Raw genomic sequence first — 26,732 nt, forward strand, 5'->3', positions numbered from 1 at the left:
CTCCCAGGCTCTGAATTAGCAGGGAGTAATACACTGATGCCTCATGACCTTTTCCAAAAGCAGTAATCACCACAACGAGAGTATCTGCCACTTTAGGGGGGTGTATGCTACTCCCAAAAATAGTGCCTACAGAATTGAGACATGGGAATCCCAAAGTGTTGCACCAAATTTTCAAAGGATCTCAACTCTCCACTCTCATATAGGTCACGGAGTGTATTAACCTCCCTCACAATCTACTCTGTCCAGTAGAAAGGAGACTTATTAATACATAGTTTGGGGTTCAGCCATATGCTCGAAGCAGCATTTAAATAAATGTCAGAATTAAACACAATGAACACATTTGTCCATACCGAGTGCAAATGTGATATAACTGGATGTAACTTAAATGTTATCAAACATGTGTAGTTACTTTCTTTTTGTACACACTGAACATTGCATAGGTTTTTAGTGAGCTTTAACTTCTCCAGTTAGTTTGATAGAAAGGCTTTGTAATGGAGAAATAGGGGAAAGAATGTCCTGTTCAATACAAAACCAGGGAGGGGATCTCTCAGGTCGAAGCGACTAATGAGCCAAATTTTTGTGACCGAATGCATAATAATAAAACAAAATCTTGGGTAGGCCTAACCCACCTTTGTCAATCGGCCTATGCAACTTACTGAAATGTAATCTGGGACATTTACCATTCCAAATTAAGGAGTTCGCTGTGCTATGAAATTGCTTGAAATAAGCAAGGGGGACATATAAATGGAGAGATTGTAGCAGGTAGATGAATTTTGGAATACACTTAATTTTAATAACATTAACCTTCCCAATCATAGATAAATGTAATGAAGCCCACCTGCCTACATCACAGGTAAAAATGAACTCTAACTAAATCACAAAAATTTGCTGGGAATAAAATACCCAAATGCTTAATGCCCTGTTTGAGCCAATGTAAGGAGCCTGGCTGAAAAGCCGTTACTGGGCAGTATGCTGTCATAGCCAAAGCTTTGGATTCAGACTAATTAACTCTGTATCCTGAGAACTTATAAAAGGAATGAATAATTCTGTGGAGGCAAGGCATAGATCTAGTGGGGTCGGAGACGAATAATAAAATATCATCTGCATAAAGCAAAAGCTTATGCACCACACCTCCCACAATCACCCCTGGAAAATCCTCCTCCTTTCTTATGGCTGCTAATGGTTCCAGGGCATTAAAAAACTGATTCATTTGTTTGTACTGTAAAGTAATCCATCCAATAAAAGTATTCCCAAAAAAGACTATCCCATTCCACCATATCAAACACCTTTTCAGCGTCAAGTGAGATGGCAGCGACTGGAGTCAAATGCCTAATGTTATCAGAAGAGTTACGGCCCCGAATAAACCTCACCTGATCTATATGTATAAGAGATGTCATAATCGGTTATCCAAAATTTTGCAACACATCTAAACACGCCAGGGTGTGATCTGAGACTAAAATGTTTCCAATTGAGCAATCAACAATGGACTTGGATATAAAAAAATACAAATAATCTATTCTAGATTCAATTTTACTTATGAAAAAAATTTATAGTCCATACAAGATGGGTTCAAAAGTCTCCAAATATCTGTAAAACCAAGATTTTTACACATCCTGTGAAGCGTCAGTGTTGCTCGAGGGGGCTTGCACACTTTTGCTTCACTATGATCAAGGACCATGTCCATTAAAAGATGAAAGACTCCTCCCAATATTATATCATGAGTCATGCCAGCGGCTTGATCTCCCTTCAAGATCTATAAAAAAGCCCTTATCATCCACATTAGGTGCTTAAATATTAGCCAAAATAAGACTATGTCCCTGAATTTCTGCTAAAACAATAATGGCTCTTCCTAATTTATCTTTAATCTGTTTGAGACATTTGAATTGTAGATGTTTTACTTGTCAGTGTAATGACTCTTACTCGAGCCAGCACTATAGAAAACGTGCCCACTCCATATCTTCCCAAATTTTTTTATCAAATAACCTTCCTTCTTTGTATGTGGTGCCCCAACCCATTCATATTCCACGAACATTTGACATTTTGACATGTAAGAAAAAATTAAATACCAGCATAAAAAACAAAACAAAAAGGCACTCAGACTTTTCAAACAGTCAAACGAATGTTCAGTGAGCCAGTCCTCTAGGCTGCAACATGAGTTCAAACAACTGAGTTACTAACCCAAAAACTTTACATGAAATATTACACAAAATGAGCTCCAGCCAGTAGGGGGAACCAGCACAAAAAAGGCACACAGATTCTTCAAACAGTCAAGCAAATGGAGTTGTGTCCACATGGTTGCAAAATGAGCACAGCAAGGTAACTTATTCACTCCATTGACTTTATCAAGGACATTGCTTCCTGTGGGCATGTGAATGATGTATGGCCATCCTTAGCATCTATTCTCAATTTGGCCATGAATATCAGTGCAAAAGCAAACTTCCATTAATGTAAAAGTTTCGTATATTCCTTGAATCGGTCGTGTTTCACTCTTATTGAATTTGCAATTCTGGGAACAAGAAAATGCTGTGTTTTTATCCAAGAAAGCCCTCCTTTACTTCCTTTACTTCTAGCCTCACGTAACACGAGATATTTATCGGATGATCTCAGAAGTATGGCCAGAATGGATTGGGACCTGTCTCCCTCAATGGATTGCCGAACCCTGTGAGCATGCTCGATTTCCAGCTTATGGCCTGCTATTTCGGGCACACTCGAGAAGAGCCCATCTAGAAATTTCAACATATTATGTCCCTCCTCTCCCTTGGGAACACCAACGATACGGATGTTATTCCACTAGCTATGGTTTTCCAAGTCCTCCAACTTCTCCCAGAAACGCTCCGAATCCACCTTGGTTGGTAGCGGGATAGCAGATAATTTCATCTCTGATGACACCCGATAATCAATCCATTTCTCGACATCCCCCACTCTTGTAACCACCTCAGTGAAGTTTGCCTCCATGGCAGTGATCGATCGACATATCACAGCAAGATCCTCCAAGTCAGCGATGACCTTCGTTAACATTGCCGATATGTTCAGCATTTCTCGCCACAATTCCTGCACTTCTCCAACTACGTCGGTTCCCTGGCTTGGGGCCTGTTCGGATGTGTCAGCTTTAGCATGTAAGTGTCTTTTAATATCTCCAGAGCCCCGAGGATTTTTGAATTCTTTGACATTGTCCTCCTAGATCAGTTATGGAATAGAGTGTATTTAATCTTACCGGTTTATGTCATTAAAAGTAATAAAACTAGCAAAGTGTGCAGAGCTCGCTGTTCATATGTCAAATCCTCACATGTAGTCACTTGACCATAAATACATTTTGTTTTAATTTGGGGTGGAAATACTTATGATGCTTAAACGCTCTTTGTTATTACATTTGTCGACACACACATTTTAATAGAGATAACATGAACGATTTTGTGAATGATTCAGTGTTTTAAAACTAATCAGTTGAGTGAATGACTCAAAAACTCACTTTAAAACACAAAAAGACTCACTGTGCCACCTACAGAATAGAGTGAACGAATCAGTGTGCAAATTTGAACAAATCTTTTTTGTTTATGGATTCAAAATATTCAAGTCACTGGGATGAATCAAAATCATAACCACTAATGAGTGATCGTTGTGAGGAGACACTGTCTGCTAAATGTGATGATGACAGGAGCCAGGTTAGAGCTTTTCTTTGGTTAAGAGGGTTGTGATATCATCTTTGTTTCCCCACTGCAGTGGTGACGTGTTGCTGTGGGAGCAATGATGCATGAGCTGTGGCCAGAGGCTGTGTTATGCCTATATGTGTGTGTTTTCACACATTAACTACTGCTTTGTCTCTCTGAACTATCACTGTTCACTTAGCATATGATCTGTGGACAGGAGGTAACAAAAATGTCCTCATAGTTTTCTCATTTCATAAACACAAAGACTCTTTTTTTAAAAAAAAAAAGCTTTTTTGTTTTGGATATAGGATGAGACTGCCCTCTAGTGGTATTGCTCAAAATCTTTCTGCGTAAGCATTACAGTATTTGAATGCACATCACATACACTGACATCAATACATAGAGTACAGTATTGTGTGGTTGTGTAATAGACATAGGCCATAATTCATGAATTACTGACTTATATGTCGTTGCCATGGTGCAGTGGTATTGTATTTGCTTGTGACACAAAGTAGTTCCCATTAGGCCAGGTTCAAACAGGTATGTCAGGCTGTAAATAAAATGATGAGAAAAATAATCATGGTCTAAATACAGCCTTTAATAAGCCACACTAACTTAAGCAACTGTCATCATTAAAAGGCTACTAATTAAAGCTCATTTATCTATGTCTGTTAAAATACTTTCTTCTTTTTCAGCTTAATGTGAGACAACTGAAAAAACTTTTCTGTTTTTTTGAGTTGCCTGATTCCGTTTATTGACACTTAGTGATGCAGAAACTCAGTTTATTAGTGATATGTGTAGTTTGTAAACAGTAAATTTTTTGACTTATTAATATTAATGTCTAAATTTAAATTTGTTGTATTTGTTTTCTATGCACAACAGAACCGCCAGCTGTTGAAGGACAGCTTCATGGTGGAGCTTGTGGAAGGGGCGCGGAAACTACGCCATGTTTTCCTATTTACTGACCTCCTACTCTGTGCCAAACTGAAGAAACAGATCGGAGGGTATGGGAAAATCTCCATGTTTCCTCTTCCTTGTCTTCTCATTTCATTTCTATCCTTTTGTCTCACTCTCTTCCTATTTTTAAATATAGATCAGTTCATCTCACATTCACATTAAATGTGTTATTGAGTCCAATACGCATGTTATTTTCGCAACCGAGCCTAAAATCTTGACTCTTAAGAACTGTGGGCCTGATTTGATCTGGACACTAAAGCAACATCAGTACACCATAATCACATTATTGGATGTGTTTTTGCCTAGATATTAAATTTTGCTCTTTTCCCCTTTTCTTTCTCGTCCCTGCAGGAAGAGCCAGCAGTATGACTCTAAGTGGTATATTACTCTCTCGGACCTCACCTTTCAGACAGCAGAGGAGTCAGAGCCCCTTTCTATCCCACAAGCCGCTGACGAGGAATTGGACGCTATTAAGATCAAGATCTCTTCCCTCAGGAGTGAGATCCAGAGAGACAGGGCAAGATATAATTTTATTGCATTTCTATTTCTTTGACAATTATTTAGTATTTCTGTGCATCTAATATGTTAGTGGCTTTTAATGGGATTGATTATCTGATTGTGTGAAATACACTCACTGAGAGCTTTATTAGGAACACCTGTACATTTACTTATTCATGCGGTTATCTAATCATCCAATTGAGTGGCAGCAGTGCAATGCATAAAATCTAACAGATACGGGTCAGGAGCTTCAGTTAATATTCACATCAACCATCAGAATGGAGAAAACAATTGATCTCAGTGACTTCGACCGTGGCATATTTGTTGTTGCCAGACAGGCTGGTTTGAGTATTTCTGTAACAGCTGATCTCCTGGGATTTTCACACACAACAGTCCCTTGAGTTTAATCAGAATGAGGCCAAAAACAAAAAACATCAAGTGGGTGGCTGTTCTGCAGACAGAAACACCTTGTTGTTGTTGAGAGAGGCATACGGAGAATGGCTAGACTGGTTCGAGCTGACAGAAAGGCTATGGTAACTCTGATATCTCCTCTGTCCAATTGTAAGGAGCAGAATCTCAATCTCAAAAGGCACAACATGTTGAACCTCGAGGCATATGGGCTACAACAGCAGAATGTGTATGTATATATCTATACACTCACCTAAAGGATTATTAGGAACACCATACTAATACTGTGTTTGACCCCCTTTCGCCTTCAGAACTGCCTTAATTCTACGTGGCATTGATTCAACAAGGTGCTGAAAGCATTCTTTAGAAATGTTGGCCCATATTGATAGGATAGCATCTTGCAGTTGATGGAGATTTGTGGGATGCACATCCAGGGCACGAAGCTCCCGTTCCACCACATCCCAAAGATGCTCTATTGGGTTGAGATCTGGTGACTGTGGGGGCCATTTTAGTACAGTGAACTCATTGTCATGTTCAAGAAACCAATTTGAAATGATTCGAGCTTTGTGACATGGTGCATTATCCTGCTGGAAGTAGCCATCAGAGGATGGGTACATGGTGGCCATAAAGGGATGGACATGGTCAGAAACAATGCTCAGGTAGGCCGTGGCATTTAAACGATGCCCAATTGGCACTAAGGGGCCTAAAGTGTGCCAAGAAAACATCCCCCACACCATTACACCACCACCACCAGCCTGCACAGTGGTAACAAGGCATGATGGATCCATGTTCTCATTCTGTTTACGCCAAATTCTGACTCTACCATCTGAATGTCTCAACAGAAATCGAGACTCATCAGACCAGGCAACATTTTTCCAGTCTTCAACTGTCCAATTTTGGTGAGCTCTTGCAAATTGTAGCCTCTTTTTCCTATTTGTAGTGGAGATGAGTGGTACCTGGTGGGGTCTTCTGCTGTTGTAGCCCATCCGCCTCAAGGTTGTGCGTGTTGTGGCTTCACAAATGCTTTTCTGCATACCTCGGTTGTAGCGAGTGGTTATTTCAGGCAAAGTTGCTCTTCTATCAGCTTGAATCAGTCGGCCCATTCTCCTCTGACCTCTAGCATCAACAAGGCATTTTTAGCCCACAGGACTGCCGCATACTGGATGTTTTTCCCTTTTCACACCATTCTTTGTAAACCCTAGAAATGGTTGTGCGTGAAAATCCCAGTAACTGAGCAGATTGTGAAATACTCAGACCGGCCCGTCTGGCACCAACAACCATGCCACGCTCAAAATTGCTTAAATCACCTTTCTTTCCCATTCTGACATTCAGTTTGGAGTTCAGGAGATTGTCTTGACCAGGACCACACCCCTAAATGCATTGAAGCAACTGCCATGTGATTGGTTGATTAGATAATTGCATTAATGAGAAATTGAACAGGTGTTCCTAATAATCCTTTAGGAGAGTGTATATACACATATATATGTGTATATATATATATACATACATGTGTATATATATATATATATATATATATATATATATATATATATATATATATATATACTATCCTGCTATATACTATATTTCACAACACGAAAAAGCAACAAACAAATAAAATACATATAATATATTTTTGTTCTAACCATTTATTACCATGACAAATGACAAGACATTTTGTTAATCACTTGGTTTCTATTTCTGCCCTAAGTGGTTTCTACTTCTGCCTATATCACCCTGGGTAGCCCCAGCCACAAGGAAATCAAATATGTTCTAATTGACTGTGCTTGTGTTACATTACACATCATTTTTGCATTCAGTGTGGAATTTTATCACATTGCACCTGGTTAGGACATAGTGTAAGACTGAATATCTTTTAGGCTAGACAGCATTATTGGGCTTCATAGACACATTTGAACGTTTAAATGCACATAAGATATCCAAAATTGCTGTCAAATGTTCAGATTTAATGTCCAGGAACATGTCTATGATGCCCCAACATGCTGTTAGAGGGAGAGTTTACCCTAAAACGAAAATTCTGTCATCATTTACTCACCCTCATGCTATCCCAGATGTCTATGACTTTCTTTCTTCTGCTGATTTTCAGAAAATATCTCAGGTCTGTAGGTCCATACAATGCAAATGAATGGTGGCCAGAACTATGAAGGTCTAAAAAGCATATAAAGACAGCATAAAAGTAAATAATTTGACTCCAGTGATTAAATCCATGTCTTCAGAAGAGATATGATAGGTGTGGGTGAGAAACATATTGATATTTAAATCCTTTTTTACTATTAATCTCCACTTTTACTTACATATTCTCCTTTTGTTTTTGGTGATTCACATTCTTTGTGCATATTGGGCTGGAAGGAGAATATAAAGGAAAAAAAGGACCTAAATATTGATCTGTTTCTCACCCACACATATAATATTGCTTCTGAAGATACAGATTTAACCACTGGAGTCATATGAATTGCTTTTATGCTGCCTTTTTGTTCTTTTTGGACCTTCAAAGTTCTGGCCACCATTCACTTGCATTGTATGGATTTATAGAGCTGAGATATTCTTCTATAAATCTTCATTTGTTTTCAGCAGAAAAAAGTCATAGACCTCCGGGATGGCGTGAGGATGAGTGAATGATGTGAGAATTTTCCTTTTTTGCTGTACTATCCCTTTGATGTAGGCAGCCCACTAGGTTTTCAGCCTACATATTTTGCTCCCTTCCACAGAGGGCCAACAAAGGGTCAAAAGTCATGGAAAGGCTTAGGAAGAAGCTGTCAGAACAGGAATCTCTACTGCTGCTGAACTCTCCCAACATGCCCCTTAGAGCGCACAACCGCAATGGAAAGGTGAGATGCAGTGATGCACAACCTTTCTGTCAACTCTGATTTTCATCCTCATACTTCTCATTGTTCCCGCTCAAGCTCACAGTCTGTGTGCCGGTTATGTGTTCCAGAGCTACACGTTTCTGATCTCGTCAGACTATGAGCGTGCGGAGTGGAAGGAACTAATTCGAAAACAGCAGAAGAAATTTAAGTGGCACAACACACACCTTTTCAGCTCTATGAATTACAGAATGTTTGCTTGCTGAAAACAGTAGCATGTCAGGTGATAGAGTTTGTTTTTATACTGTGTATTGTTGCTCATTCACACAGGCTTTAAGAGCTTCAGCCTGTCCTCCATGGAGCTGCAGATGCTCACAAACTCTTGTGTCAAACTTCAGACGGTCCACCACATCCCCCTTACTGTCAATAAAGAGGGTAAGAGCCCTTTTACCTTATTTTAAACTTTAAATCTTGTGATTTGTCTTATTGTGCATAATTCAGCAGTGCACATATTTATTAGGAATTATTAGGTTATCATATCCTTTCATCAAAATGTAATTTCTGCTGACGTAGCTAATAATATCTTTGCCTGTCCAATCAAATCACGCTCTACATTACTTCCCACTAAATATTCTGTTTCACTCTGGAATATGTCACATTACGAAAGTTGCATATGTTGCAAATTATTACTTATTTTGTATTTTTGAGAGATGAAAATATTTCTTAGCTTATTTAGTTTCATTTTTTTATGTACTTTATGTATTTAAAATTGGATTGTTGGGCATATTTTTTACTTTTTTTCTTTCCACTTTTTGCTAACAGAAGATGAAACCACTGGACTGTATGGATTCCTGAATGTAATTGTCCATTCTGCCTCTGGACTTAAACAGAGCTTAAGTATGTGTCTCTTTCTCTCTCTCTCTCTTCCACTGTCTGTGTTCATCAAAGGTCATGTACACATTTCCTTAGTCCACATTAAAATGTCAGTATCTTACAGTTGCTGTAGTTTCCTCACATGGTAGCTGATCTCTGTATCCCTGTCCCCTTTCTTTAGATCTATATTGCACATTAGAGGTGGATTCTTTTGGCATCTTTGTGAATAAAGCTAAAACAAGAGTGTACAGATATACTACAGAACCCAAGTGGAACGAGGTAATCCCACACACCTGTCTCTGTCTATACACCACCGAAATGAAAAGGCCTCACTTAAAGCATAAGTGAGGCCATGTGGAATATGCAGGCCTTCTGGACAAATTGTATTATAATTTAATTAGGAGCAATTACCATCCTCCAAAGTAAAGGGGAGCAAACAAGGAAATGAGGGATGGCAGGTGTCAACCCTTACATTGTTTTATGCCTTTTTGTTGGTTAGTAGATCCCTACATTAGAACTTTACAGTCAGTCATTAGTTCTGTACATTAATTCTGTACAGTTTGTTCATTGTAATACTGAATGAAAAACTGTAATAACCTTTGAACCCCACTGTGTGTACATGCTTTAGGAGTTTGAGATTGAGTTAGAGGACTCTGAGACATTGCGTCTACTGTGCTACGAGAAGAGCTACAACAAAGCTAAGATGAACAAAGAGGACAGGGAGAGCACGGACAAAATAATGGGCAAAGGACAGATGGCGGTACGATCGTCCAGCACACGGTCACTGCTTAAGCATTTCACCTTCAAGTTGGTTGTCAACACTTGTTTAGACGCAATTGTTGTGTGTCAAGCTTAAATTTGCTTGGCTCTAACATGTACTATTGTGTTGTTTCTGAGTGTCATTCACTACCTGGGACCTTAGTGAGCATGGTTGAAGGTTCTACTCTATCTACTCTTAAAAGAGACACAGGCTATGTCTACATTAATCCGGATGCATTTTAAAATTGCATTTTCGAAACGCTTTCCATCCACACTGCCGTTTTCAAGCGTTTTTCAAAAGTTGCTCGTTCACACGTTCTTAAATCCCCTTACTGCACATGCGAAAAATTGCTGTTCTATGTACGATCTGAAATGCAATTGTCCTTGTGTTCGGTTGCCAGACAGCAATTCAGAGTAAACTCCCTGTCATCTTTGAATGACTGCAATATGAATTTTGTACAAAGTGCCATTTATCTTTAACAACGCTAATAAAGTGAATAACAGGCACAACAACACCGCTACAACATAGTCCGCCATTTTTTGGGTTCAATGGATCACATGACCAAAAATACATAATTGTTTTCAGATATATCCGTTTTCCCTGTCCACACTAAAACACGAAGACAGAGTTTTCAAATTGATCCACTTGAGAGAGCATTTTCGAAAAGCTCAGTTTTCCCTGTCAAAAACGCCATATCAGTGTGGACGTTTTCAAGCGAAAATGTATTGGTGTTGACGTGGCCACAGTCCCAGATGCTCACCAGGCTTTAAATGACCCCAGACATTTAATCAGGTGTTTAATAGATATGGTGTTATTCACTATGCCCTGGCTTTTAAGGTATCAAATCATCCATAATTAATGTGTCCCGTCTGAAAATGTCACATTCAAAATGTCACCGTCAGATCAGCTGACCTATCGGTCCCCTCCTTAGAGAACTTTGTATTTTCCTTGGTGCTGGGGTCTTACAGAAAGCACTGAATTCTCTTAGCTACAAACGATTCTTTGTGAAGTCAGTTTGAGTGCATCTGGTTCTAAAAGTAAAAGGGGTGGGGCTAGTAATGTGTTTGGGGGGGTTTGTGTTATGCTTTGAATCCTAAAAGAGTCCTAAAAGCCTAAATGAAAACAACAAGCTCCCTTTGGATATTTAAAAGCCATCAGCTAGCTGTGATTTTGATGCATCGAGAGCATTTGTGACTTACACTACCGTTCAAAAGTTTAGGGTCACTTACTCATTCTTTATTTATTTATTTATTCACATTTTAGAATAAAAGTAAAGTCATCACAACTATGGAATAATAGAAATTGAAATATGGGAAATATGTTGTGACTAAAAAAATGCCTAGATTTTGCAGAAAAGTACTCTTGGCATTTTCTCAACCAACTTCTTGAGAAATCACACTAGGATGCATTTAAAACAGTATTGAAGTAGTTCCCATCTATATACTGGGCTTTTCTTATTTATTTGGTCCAAGTCATCAATTTAAAAAACTTTTTTTAAATACAATTTTAGTTTTGTTATTAATAAATTAATATGTTGGCACAATTACATTTTGTCTACAAAACTGACTTAAAACATTTAAGCAAGCCTTCAGATCAAAAGGTTTTTAAGGTCATAAGAAACATAACGGTAGTGTAATTGCACGTTCAACAGCAAATAATTTTGACTCGTCTCTCAGTTTAAATAATCTTGGTTATAGTAAAGCCAGACAATAAACATTAAAAACACACTGTAATGGTATACACTGGGCCGTAGGTATTGGGGTGAACGGTTGTAACGATTTGGAGGGCCCACAACATACTTTAAATTATATTTTTTTAATATGAAAGGGGTCCAAACCAGTGTACAGTCAGGTAGCTCAGAATTCCATGCTATGGTCCTGAGTATACAGTATAAGTATAGCAACAAAACTTAAATATGTTAATATAGGACAAGTGTAAAAAAGTCTAAATCTAGTCAGCCCACATAAGGATGCCAGAAGAGACAGAACATAATTTCCTGTAAGCACTTTTTACATGGTGCAAATTCCACCAAGATAAAGTTAATTAACTAGAAAAGGATTCCTGCTTCCAAAAGGAAGATTTAGAAAACATTTCATAAACAGTATTTTTTTCCCGAATAATTTATGTCAGTGCTTTAACAAAGATATGAGCTTCACAAGTATGTGATCCCATTTACTTTTTACTATTATTAGTGCCCTTCTGTGTCTGTGAAAGAACATTAGCAACATTAGCAGCATCATGCTGCTAATGTTGTCGTTAAAGCTTAAATCCTCTTGAACCAGGAGCATTCTTTTTAAATATAAAGATTTGTTATTTTGCTGATTAGTTCTTGTTATAACCAAGTTCAGTATCCAGTGGTTTGCCAACAAATGAACTGTGAAAATTAAGCTGAATCTAGAGTTCTACATGGACCTGTGCCATAGTGAAATGTAATGAGTAGACTGAAAGACAGCAAAAAACTGTACATTTTTCCACCCAGCACTCTGAGAGAGAGTGAGATGCTGATTGTCCCGCAGGGCTTTAGTGGCTGTGGGTTTATAGGACGTGCAAGGCAGCTTACTCAAGAGACTGGTAAGTCAAGGGATCATCTATTACGTAGTTGTAGAAAAAGAAATTTGACAAAAAGAGAAAGACTACTGTTCAAGAATCAACTACAAAAAATAGTCAGCACAGAGTTCTTTATAGATGTATTGCTTCTTTTTATTTTAATTGTCTGATTATTGTGAATTTACACATTTGTTTTTTGTGTACATATGTGTGTTGCATTTTTGTACAGTATGTTTCCAAGATAAGGAATTCTTGCATTGCCCATGTTTTTTGAGCAAAATTATTTAAAAACATGAAACAAATCCATATAGTTTTTATTGAGTCAAGTTGAAATGTGCAGACAGGGAGTTTTTTTTTAATAATCTGCCCTAAACGTCAACATTCTCAATCACATTTAGAGATTATATTTCAAGATGATAATACTACAGTATATGATTATTAATCTTTTATTTATGTGTGTGGGCACCTATGCCAGCGAAACTCTAATGACCTTAGTTGGCATTGGTGGGCGAGCGGGCACTGCCCCTGTTCTCACTCTACAACCTGCCTGCCAAAAGGGCAGACAGAATGACTGAGATGACGAGATTTGATAGCCGAGAAAGATCAGGCCTTACACGAGACCATATGGAGATTAGACCAGGATTAGGGAAAGGAACATGCTGAATTTGGCTTGCTCCAGATGGTGCCCTTACTACATTTGTTTAAGAGGGGATGAGGGGTTGGAGAAAATGGCTGGTGATTTACAAAACCACTGTATATGGAGAACTGGCATAATGGAAAATTTAAATATTTGATTTGTCTTTGCTGTGAGTGAAAAACCTGTATATGAAAAGAACTTTATAACAGCTGTTTAGGGGTCCAAGCACTGAAGGTGCTTTGGTTTTTGCTCAAATCTCTGCAACCGTAAGGGCTAGAATCAACATTCTTTATTCCTCTGATTCATTGAGTAAAGCCCTACAAAACATATATACCTGTCTTTAAAAATGTACGAAATTTTTATTTTTTTTTTAAAAGCAAATTTTTTAACTTCTCGCCATTTGTCTGATTCACACGAAATTTCAAATGTCAAATTTGTTTGTTTATGCACAATTTGATTCATCGACAAATATCTACTCATCACATTTTGAGGATGCACACAAAATTTCATAGGGGGTGCTACAACTAAAAAACTGTCATAGTTCCGCAAAAGATTGATCAACAAAGTTCAAAGGCTGTTTGTCTGATTTACACGAAATTTGGTATACATCATCTACAGGTCCTCCTGACAAAAAGTTATCAAAATAATTTTGATTTGTTAAAACGTTCAGAACATTTAAGCCAATATGTTTTTGGGTGTAGCCTGTAATGACTAATTGACTTCTATCTTGTGAGTGCAATATTCAAACGTAATACACATGGACGACCGAACATTCTGAGGTCACATGCAAAATTTCATGAATTTCTGATGCTAGGGGCCTCTATTACTTAAGAAATTCCTATTTGTGCAACTATTATCAAAGCAGTTGAAATTTGACAATAAAACAAATGTGTCCACTGAATCTATTCTGTCAGAACTGGACATCTTCTACACATGTGCTTGGAACTCTATAATTGCTGCTTGCAGATATGTGTTTATGTTTTCTGTGTCTTAAATAGTTGGATTCTCAGATGCTCCAGGGTAAAGACTGGCAGAGAACTGTTATCCCTATGAACGGGGTGAGTGTATATACACATCTGATCTTCTAATGCAATCCTAACATCCATTCCCTCAATTGCTGAATAAACTGGATGTACTTTTTCTATAGATTGAGGTGAAAATATCAATGAAATTTACCAGCCGGGAGTTCAGCCTGAAGAAAATGCCCTCAAGGAAGCCAATGGGTGTGTTTGGAGTAAATATCTCCAGTGTGACAAAGTAAGTTTAAAAAAGAAGACTGCATACAACAAACAATGTTTCAGATATTAAGTAAGGGGAAATGTGCAGACAGAAAGTCAGTATCACAATGTAAACCATGATAGATTGATCATGACGCTTATTACATGGCTATCTACCCAATAAATAACTGGAAATTAATTATTGATTTGAGTTAAAATTATTGTATTATGTGATTAGACCACAAAGTGATAGGAGAAAAACAAAACTATCTCAAATATGTATGAAATCTGTTGTCTGGGACAGTGGTCAGTTATACAGTGAACCAGTCATTATTGAAAAATATGTAACTGCAGAATGCTGTATTTGGCCATTCAGAATCATGGAATATGACCAGTCATCCTTGCATTAGTCTACTGTGCTTGTTAATGTACATTTTTGGAAAGAAATCCAAAAATGGAAAAGGGTTGTCCCTAAGTGGATCTGAACTCAAATTCTGAGCTCTTATTTATTAGATAGTTCTTCAAAAATTCAGGACACTTTTGTATGAGAATAGACATACACAGGCTAAAATGATTAATGGAATGTGTGCCTCTGCTAGCATAAGAAAATGATGTTCCCTCTCACAAAAAGAACCATAAAGCACACACGTCTTGATGCTGTACATATTTGTGCAAAATATATTATGTCAAATAAAATTTGTCATATTGAGAAAATTGGAGCTCATAGATCTCTGACTTTTTGCAAGCAGTGTTTGTGGTCTGATTTGAATGACCGTAATAAAGATTGCCTGTTATGAGCTTTCTAATAGGTTTAAGGCCGGAGCCAAATAATGCCATTTAAGACAGCATGACAACACCGGTACAAACACTCAGATCCAACATGTGCACTTTACAGGGCACTTTAGATCTCTTCATGAGCAAAACCTAGCAGCTTTTTATTGTTCTATTAAACATCTACACGCGAAAATTAGTCATTTAAAAAAAAAAGAAGAAAAAAAAAAGCACCACAAACATAGTCCATACAAATTGTGCACTATATTCCAAGTCTTCTGAACACAAAGATTTTTGGAAAAATATCTCTGCTCTGTAGGTCCATACATGGCAAATGAATGGTGGCCAGAACTTTGATGGTCCAAGAAGCATATGAAGGCAGCATAAAAGTAATCCATAAAACTCTAGTGGTTAAAAACATACAGTATCTTCACAAGTGATATGATGGGTGTTGGTGAGAAACAAATCAATATTAAGTCTATAAATTCTCCTCCCTGCCCAGTAGATGGTGATATGCACAAAGAATGTGAGTCACCAAAAACAAAAAAATGTGAAAGTGTAGATTTACAGTATATAAAAAAGGACATAAATATTGATCTGTTTGTCATTCACGCCTATCATATCACTTCTCAAGATATTGATTTAACTTCTAGAGTCATGTGGATTGCTTTTATACTGCCTTTATTTGCTTTTTGGGCCTTCAAAGTTCTGGCCACCATTTATCTACATTATATGAACCTACAGAGCAGAAATATTCTTCTAAAAATCTTAGTTTTTTGTTCAGTAGAAGAAAAAAAGTCTTACACATCTGGGATGGCATGAGAGTGCGTAAATGATAAGATCATTTTCATTTTTGGGTGAACTATCCATTTAAGTCGATATCCGAAATAGTTTTCTCCATCATAGCTCTCAAATCTCATTTGGATTTGCATATTCAAACATATTCAAACTTTGCGCCATATTTAGATTTAACGCAAATGAAAATGTATTTCAAACATATTTGAAATGTATGTTTGCATATGCCCTGATTTTGTTAGGTTGACCATTATTTAATTTGTTGTTTTTGTCACAAATTCATCCTCATCAAACGACTGGTTTCAAAATGTTTATTGTACATCTTGTTCACAGACGTGAGCGCTCTAAAGTTCCCTACATAGTCAGACAATGTCTGGAGGAGATCGAAAGAAGAGGAATGGAGGAAGTGGGCATCTACCGTGTCTCGGGAGTGGCTACTGACATCCAGGCACTCAAAACGGCCTTTGACACCAGTGAGTATGTCCTTAAAACTTGTGGTTTTTATATAGATCAGCAACTAATGTGGCTGAGTGGAGCAATTTTGTTTGTTTTTTCGACAATTGTCTTGAAAATTAAATTGACTGCAGCAATTGTCAAATTTTTCATTATTGTCCCTTTCTCTCTCTCTTTCTCTCTTTTTCTGTAACAGATAATAGGGATGTGTCAGTAATGATGAGTGAGATGGATGTGAATGCCATTGCTGGAACGCTGAAGTTGTACTTCAGGGAGCTTCCAGAGCCCTTGTTCACTGACGAGCTCTACCCTAACTTTGCAGGAGGCATTGGTTTGTCTTTCCTTCTTACCTAAAAAACTCATTGCTATGTATTTATCAGGCTTGACTATTTGAGAGTAGAACTGTGTTGATTATGTCCTTGTTTCTCTGCAGCTCTTTCAGACAGCGTAGCTAAAGAGAGCTGTATGCTGAACCTCCTACTGTCTCTACCAGAGCCGAACCTGGTCACTTTCCTCTTCCTGTTGGATCATCTCAAGAGGTAGACTAGATGCAGATGACTCTCTCATTACCTTTATGGCTTAAAGGGATAAGTTCATCCAAAGATAAAAATAGTATCATCATTTTACAACCCTCATCTTGAATCTGTAATAAAGTAATGATATTTATTTCGACACTAACCAGCATTGGTTTGTGCATGTCTTGTAACTGAATGCAACATGCCTCTAGGTCTTAAATATTGTCTGATTTTAGGGATAGGTTAGGACTATGACTGGTTGACAGGAATGTTGCACCAAGAACAACAAATTATGTTCATCCCGGAATATGTTCAACTACCTGTTTGCATCAGCTTGCATCAGGTGTAGCTGCTGTTAGCTTGCCATAACACTGATTAACTCTCATTCCTCTTATCATTCTCATGCTTTGTTTTAGGGTTGCTGAAAAGGAGAGCATTAACAAGATGTCTCTTCACAATCTGGCCACTGTGTTTGGCCCGACACTGCTAAGACCTGCAGAGAAGGACAGCAAGATCCCCACTAACCCCACACAGCCTATCACAATGGGAGACAGCTGGTCCCTGGAGGTTATGTCACAGGTACAGTCAGAGACCTATATATGAAGTATGCTTACATACACTTTTTTTTATTGCACTTTTGCATTGCAAAGCTTTCAAAGAGTAGAATACAACCAGATTATTTGTTTTATCATAGATCATTATATAATTGTCAAGGAGCACACTGTGCACAATGTGCATACAGCATCTGGCATCTTGCAATCTGTGAAAACATGTTAGCTTTCCTGTATAAGATGACATCATCAGAAATGTTGTAGTGCCATTGAACGCTAAACCAATCGGATTGGGTTCAGATCATGCAAAAATCATCCAGATTTGGGCAGAAAGACATGTGATTGGTGACTGTTACATATGGTCACCAGGAGATGGCGCCAAGTATATAACACAGACTCGATGCAGACTCATTGAGTCAAATGGCACTCATTCTGTGAAATCTCATTACTAAAATCATGTCTGGATGCTATGCAAACCTTTAGTCATTTTTGTGTTTGTATGTATAATTACATCTTATGTAAAATTATTATGTTTTATTTGTTTTGAGAGGCTTTTGGACACTTGGAGACGTTTTTGTACACTTTTGATTGCTTTGTCGTATCAACACAAAACAAATCTCAGTTACAGTCACCCAGAGATATATAATGTAAAATCAAAAAAATAATGATTTATTTATTTATTTTATTTTATTTTTCAGCAGTTTTTTAGGCCGAGAGTCTCAGAATGTATCGTAATCTATGTCAATAAAAATTGTAAACATTTTCTTCAAGTTATAAACCTTTAATTCTGGGTATGCCATGGAAACAGGAAATCTTTAGAAATGCACTCCGAGCTTAAGGGGTTAATGTCTGGTCATGAAACTATATCGACTTGTCTCTCTCTTGCAATGATCTAATGCAATTACACATTTAAATTATTTACAGTAGTGCATTCCTTCTTTCTAATGATCTTTCAACAATGTTCATTGACTTTTTTTTTCTTTTTTTTTTCCACTTTAGGTGCAAGTTTTGCTGTATTTTCTTCAGCTGGAGACCATCCCTACACCAGACAGTAAGAGGCAGAGTATCCTGTTTTCCACAGAGGTGTAACGGAATACTTACTCCCATTCTAAGTCTCACATCAGTGGGAGAGATAGAGAGAGAGCGTGTGTAGGATATAACAGACACTGGAATGCACAAGAGCGAATAGTTCTGTACAAAAGTGGAATTGCTTCGTCTTTCGCTCATTTTCTAGATATGGCCACTAGAGGGCACTGCAACCCTTTTAAACTTTGAGGAACTCACAATATTTGGAGCACACCTTGAATAATACTGAACTCTAAATGTTCCCTAAAGCAGCTAATTTTTCTCTGTTCATCAATGTCTGTTCAGCACCTTTGCTCTTCATTTCCACAGACCATGGTTGATAATGGATCCCTGAGCATGCTCTTACATTGTGTACATGGGTCTCTAACGCTGTCAAATATGCTGTTTACAGTAAATTTTCTCCACTGGCTCTTTTACGTTTGTCCTCATACATTGAATGTCCCCATTTGTCACTGATGAAAACACACTTGCTCTTTCTGTGCTGCTATCAATTCAATATCCAACCCCAAAAAGTAACAGATTTATGTCAGTGTACAGTAGCCATTTATACTATAGGCTATTCTTACAACTTCGTATTGCAGACTCTTCGAAAGCTGAAAGGAAACAATGATATGTCAATCATTTAAAGAACTTAATTTAGGATTTGTGTGTAAAGTGGTGGTTGGTTCAGTTATAGTCAGGGCTAATGTGATTCTAAGTTGAGAAACTATCCAATAATTGATTACATGAGTAAAGTCTAACTATTCTTTTATTTTGTTTCTTTTTTTTCCCCCCATACCTCTTTTTCAAGCAATATTTAAGATTTGGGGAGTGTGTTTAAACATTAAAAAATATAATACTTTTTTTAATCATTTATTTTTTACTTGTTTTTTTTTTTTTTTCATATTTTGTGAGAAAGAAACTTTCATACAGATCTAAGTACATAATTAAGAGCATCTATATATTTTTCTTCAGTTTTTTTATGCAAAATAAATACAATCATTTTGGTTATTTATTTGTACAACATCAGTGTCTTTTCGAAGTACATCTGTGATTATCAATTATGTTAATTTAGTCTGTGTTGTGAAGTACTGTAGATTCCTTGCATATGCTGTTTTTCTGTTTTATCTCAATCTGAATCTTTGCTTAAGCAGAAATAACATCATAAGCACCCATTCAGCACAGCTAAATGCCTGATGAATCTGTCATTAATTTGTCGATGCTCATATTATGCTAAAGATAGCACAACAATATCAGCGTTTCTCCTGCCATATATCTACTGTTGAGAGATAATCAAATGGAGAGATTTTTTTTTTTACTTCAAAATCTTCCCTCTCTTTATCATCCATCAAATCTCTCCAGCTTCACACACTGTGGTTTATGTCTCGCTATACAATTCAGACTAACTAAACAGCAGTGCCTCTCTGTCTCATTGTAAGACTTTAAGGTAAGACAATAATGCTGTATAATAGCACAAACAGAGATCACTGATGTTTATGTTGCCTCTGTGTCATGTCAGATGTTTTAATGATGTGTGGGTTATTTTCAGAACGATGCAATACAGCTACTGTTTCCCGTTTTCAACTATTACAGCCCCTCCTTATCTTTATTGTCTTTATAGCATTTATGTTAATTATATAAATAAAAGTTAATGCTCTTAGTTTTTTGTTATTTTCGGTTGAAGAGTTAAAAAAGGTGCTTGATTTACTTTATTTAACATGCAGGCATGTTCGTTGATTTAAAGTGGGGTTTGTTTTGATAGCTGTTGTTTGTGCATTTTATGCAATGGTAACGTTAAACCAAATTCTGGCTACTGTAGAAAGAGTTTTGAAAACTGCAACATATCTGTAAAAAGGGGACCTGTACGACAAATGAAAAGGAATTTCTATTAATTCACTGTATTAAGTCGTTTTATATTGTTAACTATGTGCATATCTTGTACGTCCTCTTCTCTGGCTGCGTTTGTCTTTAACCTTGATTGTCAGCACTAAATGCAAATGTCTTGTCTTGCACCCATCTAAGCTTCAGCATTCATAAAAGTTATGTAATTTAAATGTTAATCTTCATTTTACAACATCACATGGGTAACTGAAAGGGTGTACTGTAGACACCAAAGTGTCCTGGAGATATGATTGACTGTAAAAAAGCATTGAAGATTATGAAGTCCCTTTTGTCACTTGTCAAACTGTCCACATTTGCAGCTCTGCATTACATTGTCTTCTGTGACAAATGATGGAGAAAAAACTCAATCATAAATCAAAGACAGGAAAAAACTGTGATATATTGCTCTCAGAAAGCAGGTGATATTAGGGCATACAAAAATGTCTTTTTTTATGTGCTTATTTTGATTCTTGAATGTTACTGGGATAAGAATTTTGGAGCATTGGAAATTGTGCCTGTTAAATGGGAGAGATACAGAGCATGATATTTGAGAAGCTATTATTTGCAGTGCATGTAGTTTAATAACTCATGTGTTTACATTTCTTATAAAAAAATATGAGATTGATTCAATTGTATTGCAGACACTGAGAAAAGTCTACAAACAAGCTCACATGGCCTGTAATTCGTTACAAATTCATTACAAATTCGTTACAAATTTGTATATTCTGTTAAATTATTTAATTGACTCATTGTTTCAATCTGTTCTACTAGGCCTAAAGTCTTCTATGGGAACAAGTGATAGATAAGTGCAAAGAGTGATACTGGAGTATCCACAAAGTGTAACCATTTTAAATCCATCGTCTCATCCACTGTAGTGTTATCACGGTTTATGTTGAAATTTTGCCTTTAAATACAGGATGAGACATGCTGGACATTCACTGGGACAGGCTATGGATTCGCTCCCTTTTTCTTCTTAGGTTTTTGTCACTATTTATTCTTGCTAATACCTTTTAATGTTCTGGTTATAGGACTGTACAAATAGATACTGAATTCTGAAGACTGAAACGTTTGGAAGGCATTTGCGGCCTCTGTTTGTACACAAAATGTTGAATAAAACCTGTATTAGAGAAACGTCTGTCTCGTCATATACATTATAAAATCTGTCTTTCAAATTTATATTAATATTTGGTACCATTTTCCCCCTTTATTATAAATTAAATGCTAATTTAATTATAATTATTGTCCTTTGTACTAACGCTGTTATTAAGTGATTTGTATTGTAATTCATTATCCATACATGCGCTCTTATGTTTTGAATGTCAGTTGATTATTTAAAATGTGTTGTTATGTATGTGTCCTAAAGGGGGCAGTACTGCCTTAGATTGCACCATGAAGTTAGAACGCACCACTGTGAAAAGTGCCTGCTGTGCAGAGACTGAAGCAGTTATTAAAAAAAAACATTTGGATAACTTTTTATTTTAGTTTTTAAATAACCCTTATAAATGGCGGATTTAAGTGAAATTGGTGTCCTGAGAAATGACACTCCGTAAACTCGTGAAACATTCTGACCACGAATTCTGACTTAGCCAATCAGAAGTCTAGAAGGCTACAGCGTGAGTTTGGGGCGAAGGTAGCTGTTTATTCGAGCCGTGGAAGAATGGGTGAGTGTTTTGAAAAACCTGTTGTGAAGTAATGTGTTTTGCAATTCCGTTTGTTGCCGCTAGTGGCGCAGAAATCGGCAACAGCTGGGTTAAACAGTATTATGACTTGAAGATGTGTGCACTGTAAACATTCTTGAACAAAACAGTTAGAAATATATATATATTATAATAATTGTGAGTATATAGAAGACAATTATTCAAATATTATTATTATTATCTAAGAAAAGTATTATATCTACATGAGACCATTTATAAGAAATTTTTAGTTAACATGAACTAACAATGAACAATACTTTTACAGCATTTATGAATCATAGTTCATATTAATTTCAACATATACTATTACATTGTTTTTATTAAAAGTTGTATATATTAACATTAGTCAATGCACTATGAACTAACATGCACTAACAATGAACAATTGAATTTTTACAATCCAAAATGAACAAAGATGAATAAATGCTGTAAAAATATATTGTTTATTATTGTTTCATGATACCTTATGCATTAACTAATATTAACAAAGGGAGCCTTATTGTAAAGTGTTACCTGTGGAAAATGACTTTCCAAGAATGCATAACATCAAAGTTCATGTATAGTAGTAGATGGTGTTAGCAAAGATAGCATTGTTAAGAAAAAACACACTTTTTCAGATCACATGAAAAAAAAAAAAAAGCCTTTGATACGTTTTTACATGCCCCTATTATAGATGTAATTATTTTCTTATTTGTTTCTTAACTCTGTAAGGTCATTGCTAGCTACTGTATGTTCTTTAAAAAGTAGCCTAGATTGTTTTGTGTCAAGAGAGCCATCATTATTTTTTTTTTCACGAGTATGCATCAGTGTCATGATGACATCGGAAAGCTTCCTATGAGAACAGCCTGCTGGGTTTATTTTTGATGCTTTATGTCTAGTCCTGTTCTCCAGTAGTACGATAAGAAGAACTGTTTCCTGTCCTTATTATGAGACTCTGAGCTTTGAGGAAGAGAAGGGATAGATTGAGTTAAAATACAGAATGACACTCTGTCATAATGCTGTTATGGAAAAGTGAGCTCTGTTTCCTCTGCTGCTCTTTGATTAATCATGTTCACAGTTCTATCTTTCTTCTCCGGCTGTTGCTCCTCCCTGCCAGGGCTTAAAAGCTCTGACCGTTACAGCGTGGCTGGCCTCTGATAACACTATCCATCTCCCATCACTGCCCTGCCTGCTCCGAGAGGCCTGCTTGCTCCAGATTTCACTAACACTTGTTCTTTTCTCTTTCCTCCTCTTCCAATCGAGTTCCATGTCTCCCTCTTTTACATTGACATGCAATTTACTCTTGTTTTCTAGTCTTGTTTTTCCGTATCTTTCTGTCACCTGATCTCACAGGTTGGTTTGTCAGTTCTTGTTGTGCATGGGCCAATTTGGCTGTTGGTCGCAGAACTTGGAAGATCCCTTCTTTCACCCTTCTCACGTCTGGTATCTGTCAATCACTCAGTATCACTAACTTGCCATGTCTGCATGTGACCTGACACACGTTTCCTGTGTCTAAAGACAAATCAACACCCTTTGATCTTGCAAGGGAGCTTTCGTATTTAGTCACACTGAGCTTAAAAGTCTTCAGATTTTGCCTCATAATCGTGTAAGAACAAATGCTAGGAAAGCTTTAGGAGTCCACTACTACATTTAATCAGAGCTGGAGTAGTTTTCTGGGATATGTAAAGAACAATTAGAGAACACAAATTCTTTCTGTCTATTTGAAGTGATTACTTGTTTGAAATCAAAAAGTTTCAAATGGCAAAATGTTTTCAGCGTTTTGCCGAAAATGTTGTGATCTATTTCTGTGGCATGCTTTACAGGTATATATTTTCTATTCCATTATTATTATTATTAGAGTTTTTATTTTAAATGTTTTTTAGACATTGTCTTCCAAATGAGGTTATGAGAAGTTATGCAGCATTACACAAGCTAATACACAATCCATAAACTGAAATGACATGAAACGACACTGCTGAAAATACCAGTTAAGACATGAATGAATCAGGAAAGTGTATATCAAGAAAGTAAATAGGGTCAGCTTTGATTTTATGTTGACTTTAAGCTAGGCCCCACAAAATGGCTTTTCTTTTGTGTGGTGATGTGTTTACTATCGAAACAGGGAGTTTAGGGCTTGTAAGGTCCAAAAATCACATTAAGGCGGCATAAAAGTAATCCACATGACTCCACCGGATAAATCTGTGTCTTCTTAAGCAGATCAATATTTAAGTCCTTTTTGACTAAAAATCTTAATTTTCACATTCTGAAAGTGAAAGTGAGAGTTATTTATAGTAAAAAAGGATTTAAATATTGACTGTTTCTCACTTAAAGATACTGCATTGCTTCAGAAGATGTATATTAAACCACTGGAGTCTTATGGGTTACTTTTATGCAACCTTTTTGTGATTTTTGGTCACTCACTTGCATTTTATGGATTACAGAGCTGAGACATTTTTCTAAAAATGTAATTTGTTTTTCAGCAGTAGAAAGAAAGTCAACCATCAGGTATGAGAAAATCTTTTTTGGGTGAACTATCCTTTTGAATGCAGAAGTTAATTATTTTTTTTATTTTTTTTATTCAACTTTTAGGAGTGCACAAGCATATGGCTTCAAAGCTATAAGAGGGCAACAGTGCCAGCCCACGTTTTCACATAGATTTTTCCCAAATGGATTTCATAATATCTTTTGAAAAAAAGATCAACTGTAAGCTATGAACCAAACCAACCAGCTCTGAGGTGAATCATAACATCACAAACTTTGATTTGAAACAAATAAGTACTTGAAATTCATACAAAAAAAGTAAACGGTACAAGACTGTGTACTTAACATCTTTCAAGAGGGAATGAACTACAATCCCATGAAGCATTGCGAATGATGTAATCAAATAAAGAATTATAGAAAAATATTGATTTAAAGTTGCTGATTATAAGTACATAAACGATATAGAAATATTTAGATATATGCAAATTTACAAGTAGTTTGAGAGTGTTTGATTGCGTCTCAGGAGTGGGCAGTCACTGCTGGGCCACAGTTTGTTCGAAGTGATTTTCTGATTGGTGGATTGTTTCCCTTTAGGATCATGGGCAGTGTAGTTCTTCACCAGTAATTCCACTAAACACACACACACACACACACACACACACACACACACACACACACACACATGCATATATATTTATATAATTATATATATACACTCACCTAAAGGATTATTAGGAACACCTGTTCAATTTCTCATTAATGCAATTATCTAATCAACCAATCACATGGCAGTTGCTTCAATGCATTTAGGGGTGTGGTCCTGGTCAAGACAATCTCCTGAACTCCAAACTGAATGTCAGAATGGGAAAGAAAGGTGATTTAAGCAATTTTGAGCGTGGCATGGTTGTTGGTGCCAGACGGGCCGGTCTGAGTATTTCACAATCTGCTCAGTTACTGGGATTTTCACGCACAACCATTTCTAGGGTTTACAAAGAATGGTGTGAAAAGGAAAAACATCCAGTATGCGGCAGTTCTGTGGGCGAAAATGCCTTGTTGATGCTAGAGGTCAGAGGAGAATGAGCCGACTGATTCAAGCTGATAGAAGAGCAACTTTGCCTGAAATAACCACTCGTTACAACCGAGGTATGCAGCAAAGCATTTGTGAAGCCACAACACGCACAACCTTGAGGCGGATGGGCTACAACAGCAGAAGACCCCACCGGATACCACTCAGCTCCACTACAAATAGGAAAAAGAGGCTACAATTTGCAAGAGCTCACCAAAATTGGACAGTTGAAGACTGGAAAAATGTTGCCTGGTCTGATGAGTCTCGATTTCTGTTGAGACATTCAGATAGTAGAGTCAGAATTTGGCGTAAACAGAATGAGAACATGGATCCATCATGCCTTGTTACCACTGTGCAGGCTGGTGGTGGTGGTGTAATGGTGTGGGGGATGTTTTCTTGGCACACTTTAGGCCCCTTAGTGCCAATTGGGCATCGTTTAAATGCCACGGCCTACCTGAGCATTGTTTCTGACCATGTCCATCCCTTTATGGCCACCATGTACCCATCCTCTGATGGCTACTTCCAGCAGGATAATGCACCATGTCACAAAGCTCGAATCATTTCAAATTGGTTTCTTGAACATGACAATGAGTTCAATGTACTAAAATGGCCCCCATAGTCACCAGATCTCAACCCAATAGAGCATATTTGGGATGTGGTGGAACGGGAGCTTCGTGCCCTGGATGTGCATCCCACAAATCTCCATCAACTGCAAGATGCTATCCTAACAATATGGGCCAACATTTCTAAAGAATGCTTTCAGCACCTTGTTGAATCAATGCCATGTAGAATTAAGGCAGTTCTGAAGGCGAAAGGGGGTCAAACACAGTATTAGTATGGTGTTCCTAATAATCCTTTAGGTGAGTGTATATATATATATATACATACAGGGTTGGGGAGTAACAAAATACATGTAATGGGATTACGTATTTAAAATACAAAATATAAGTAACTGTATTCCACTACAGTTACAATTTAAATCATTGGTAATTAGAATACAGTTACATTCCAAGAGTATTTTGATTACTGAAGAGATTACTTTGCATTTTATTCATTTGTTTCATTTAATATTTAGCCCTTTCAGATGGAAAACATTAAAACATATAAAT

General features: G+C 37.0%; 1 protein-coding gene across 1 annotated transcript in view; it reads left to right on the forward strand.

Annotated features, from left to right (window-relative positions):
• The window catches only part of LOC127627981 (breakpoint cluster region protein-like), a 107,114-nt gene extending 85,589 nt beyond the window's left edge, over positions 1-21,525 (forward strand). The window contains exons 9-23 of the mRNA XM_052104613.1: positions 4,530-4,651; positions 4,956-5,121; positions 8,240-8,359; positions 8,467-8,542; positions 8,666-8,770; positions 9,158-9,232; positions 9,390-9,487; positions 9,837-9,968; positions 14,151-14,210; positions 14,300-14,409; positions 16,269-16,408; positions 16,585-16,719; positions 16,822-16,927; positions 17,320-17,482; positions 18,454-21,525. Coding sequence (XP_051960573.1) covers positions 4,530-4,651; positions 4,956-5,121; positions 8,240-8,359; positions 8,467-8,542; positions 8,666-8,770; positions 9,158-9,232; positions 9,390-9,487; positions 9,837-9,968; positions 14,151-14,210; positions 14,300-14,409; positions 16,269-16,408; positions 16,585-16,719; positions 16,822-16,927; positions 17,320-17,482; positions 18,454-18,543 — 1,698 coding nt within the window. The 3' untranslated portion in view covers positions 18,544-21,525. The remainder of the gene's footprint in view (positions 1-4,529; positions 4,652-4,955; positions 5,122-8,239; positions 8,360-8,466; positions 8,543-8,665; positions 8,771-9,157; positions 9,233-9,389; positions 9,488-9,836; positions 9,969-14,150; positions 14,211-14,299; positions 14,410-16,268; positions 16,409-16,584; positions 16,720-16,821; positions 16,928-17,319; positions 17,483-18,453) is intronic.
• Positions 21,526-26,732: the final 5,207 nt, after the last annotated feature.

Source organism: Xyrauchen texanus, chromosome 34 (genome assembly GCF_025860055.1).
Source record: "Xyrauchen texanus isolate HMW12.3.18 chromosome 34, RBS_HiC_50CHRs, whole genome shotgun sequence".
Lineage (NCBI taxonomy): Eukaryota > Metazoa > Chordata > Actinopteri > Cypriniformes > Catostomidae > Xyrauchen > Xyrauchen texanus.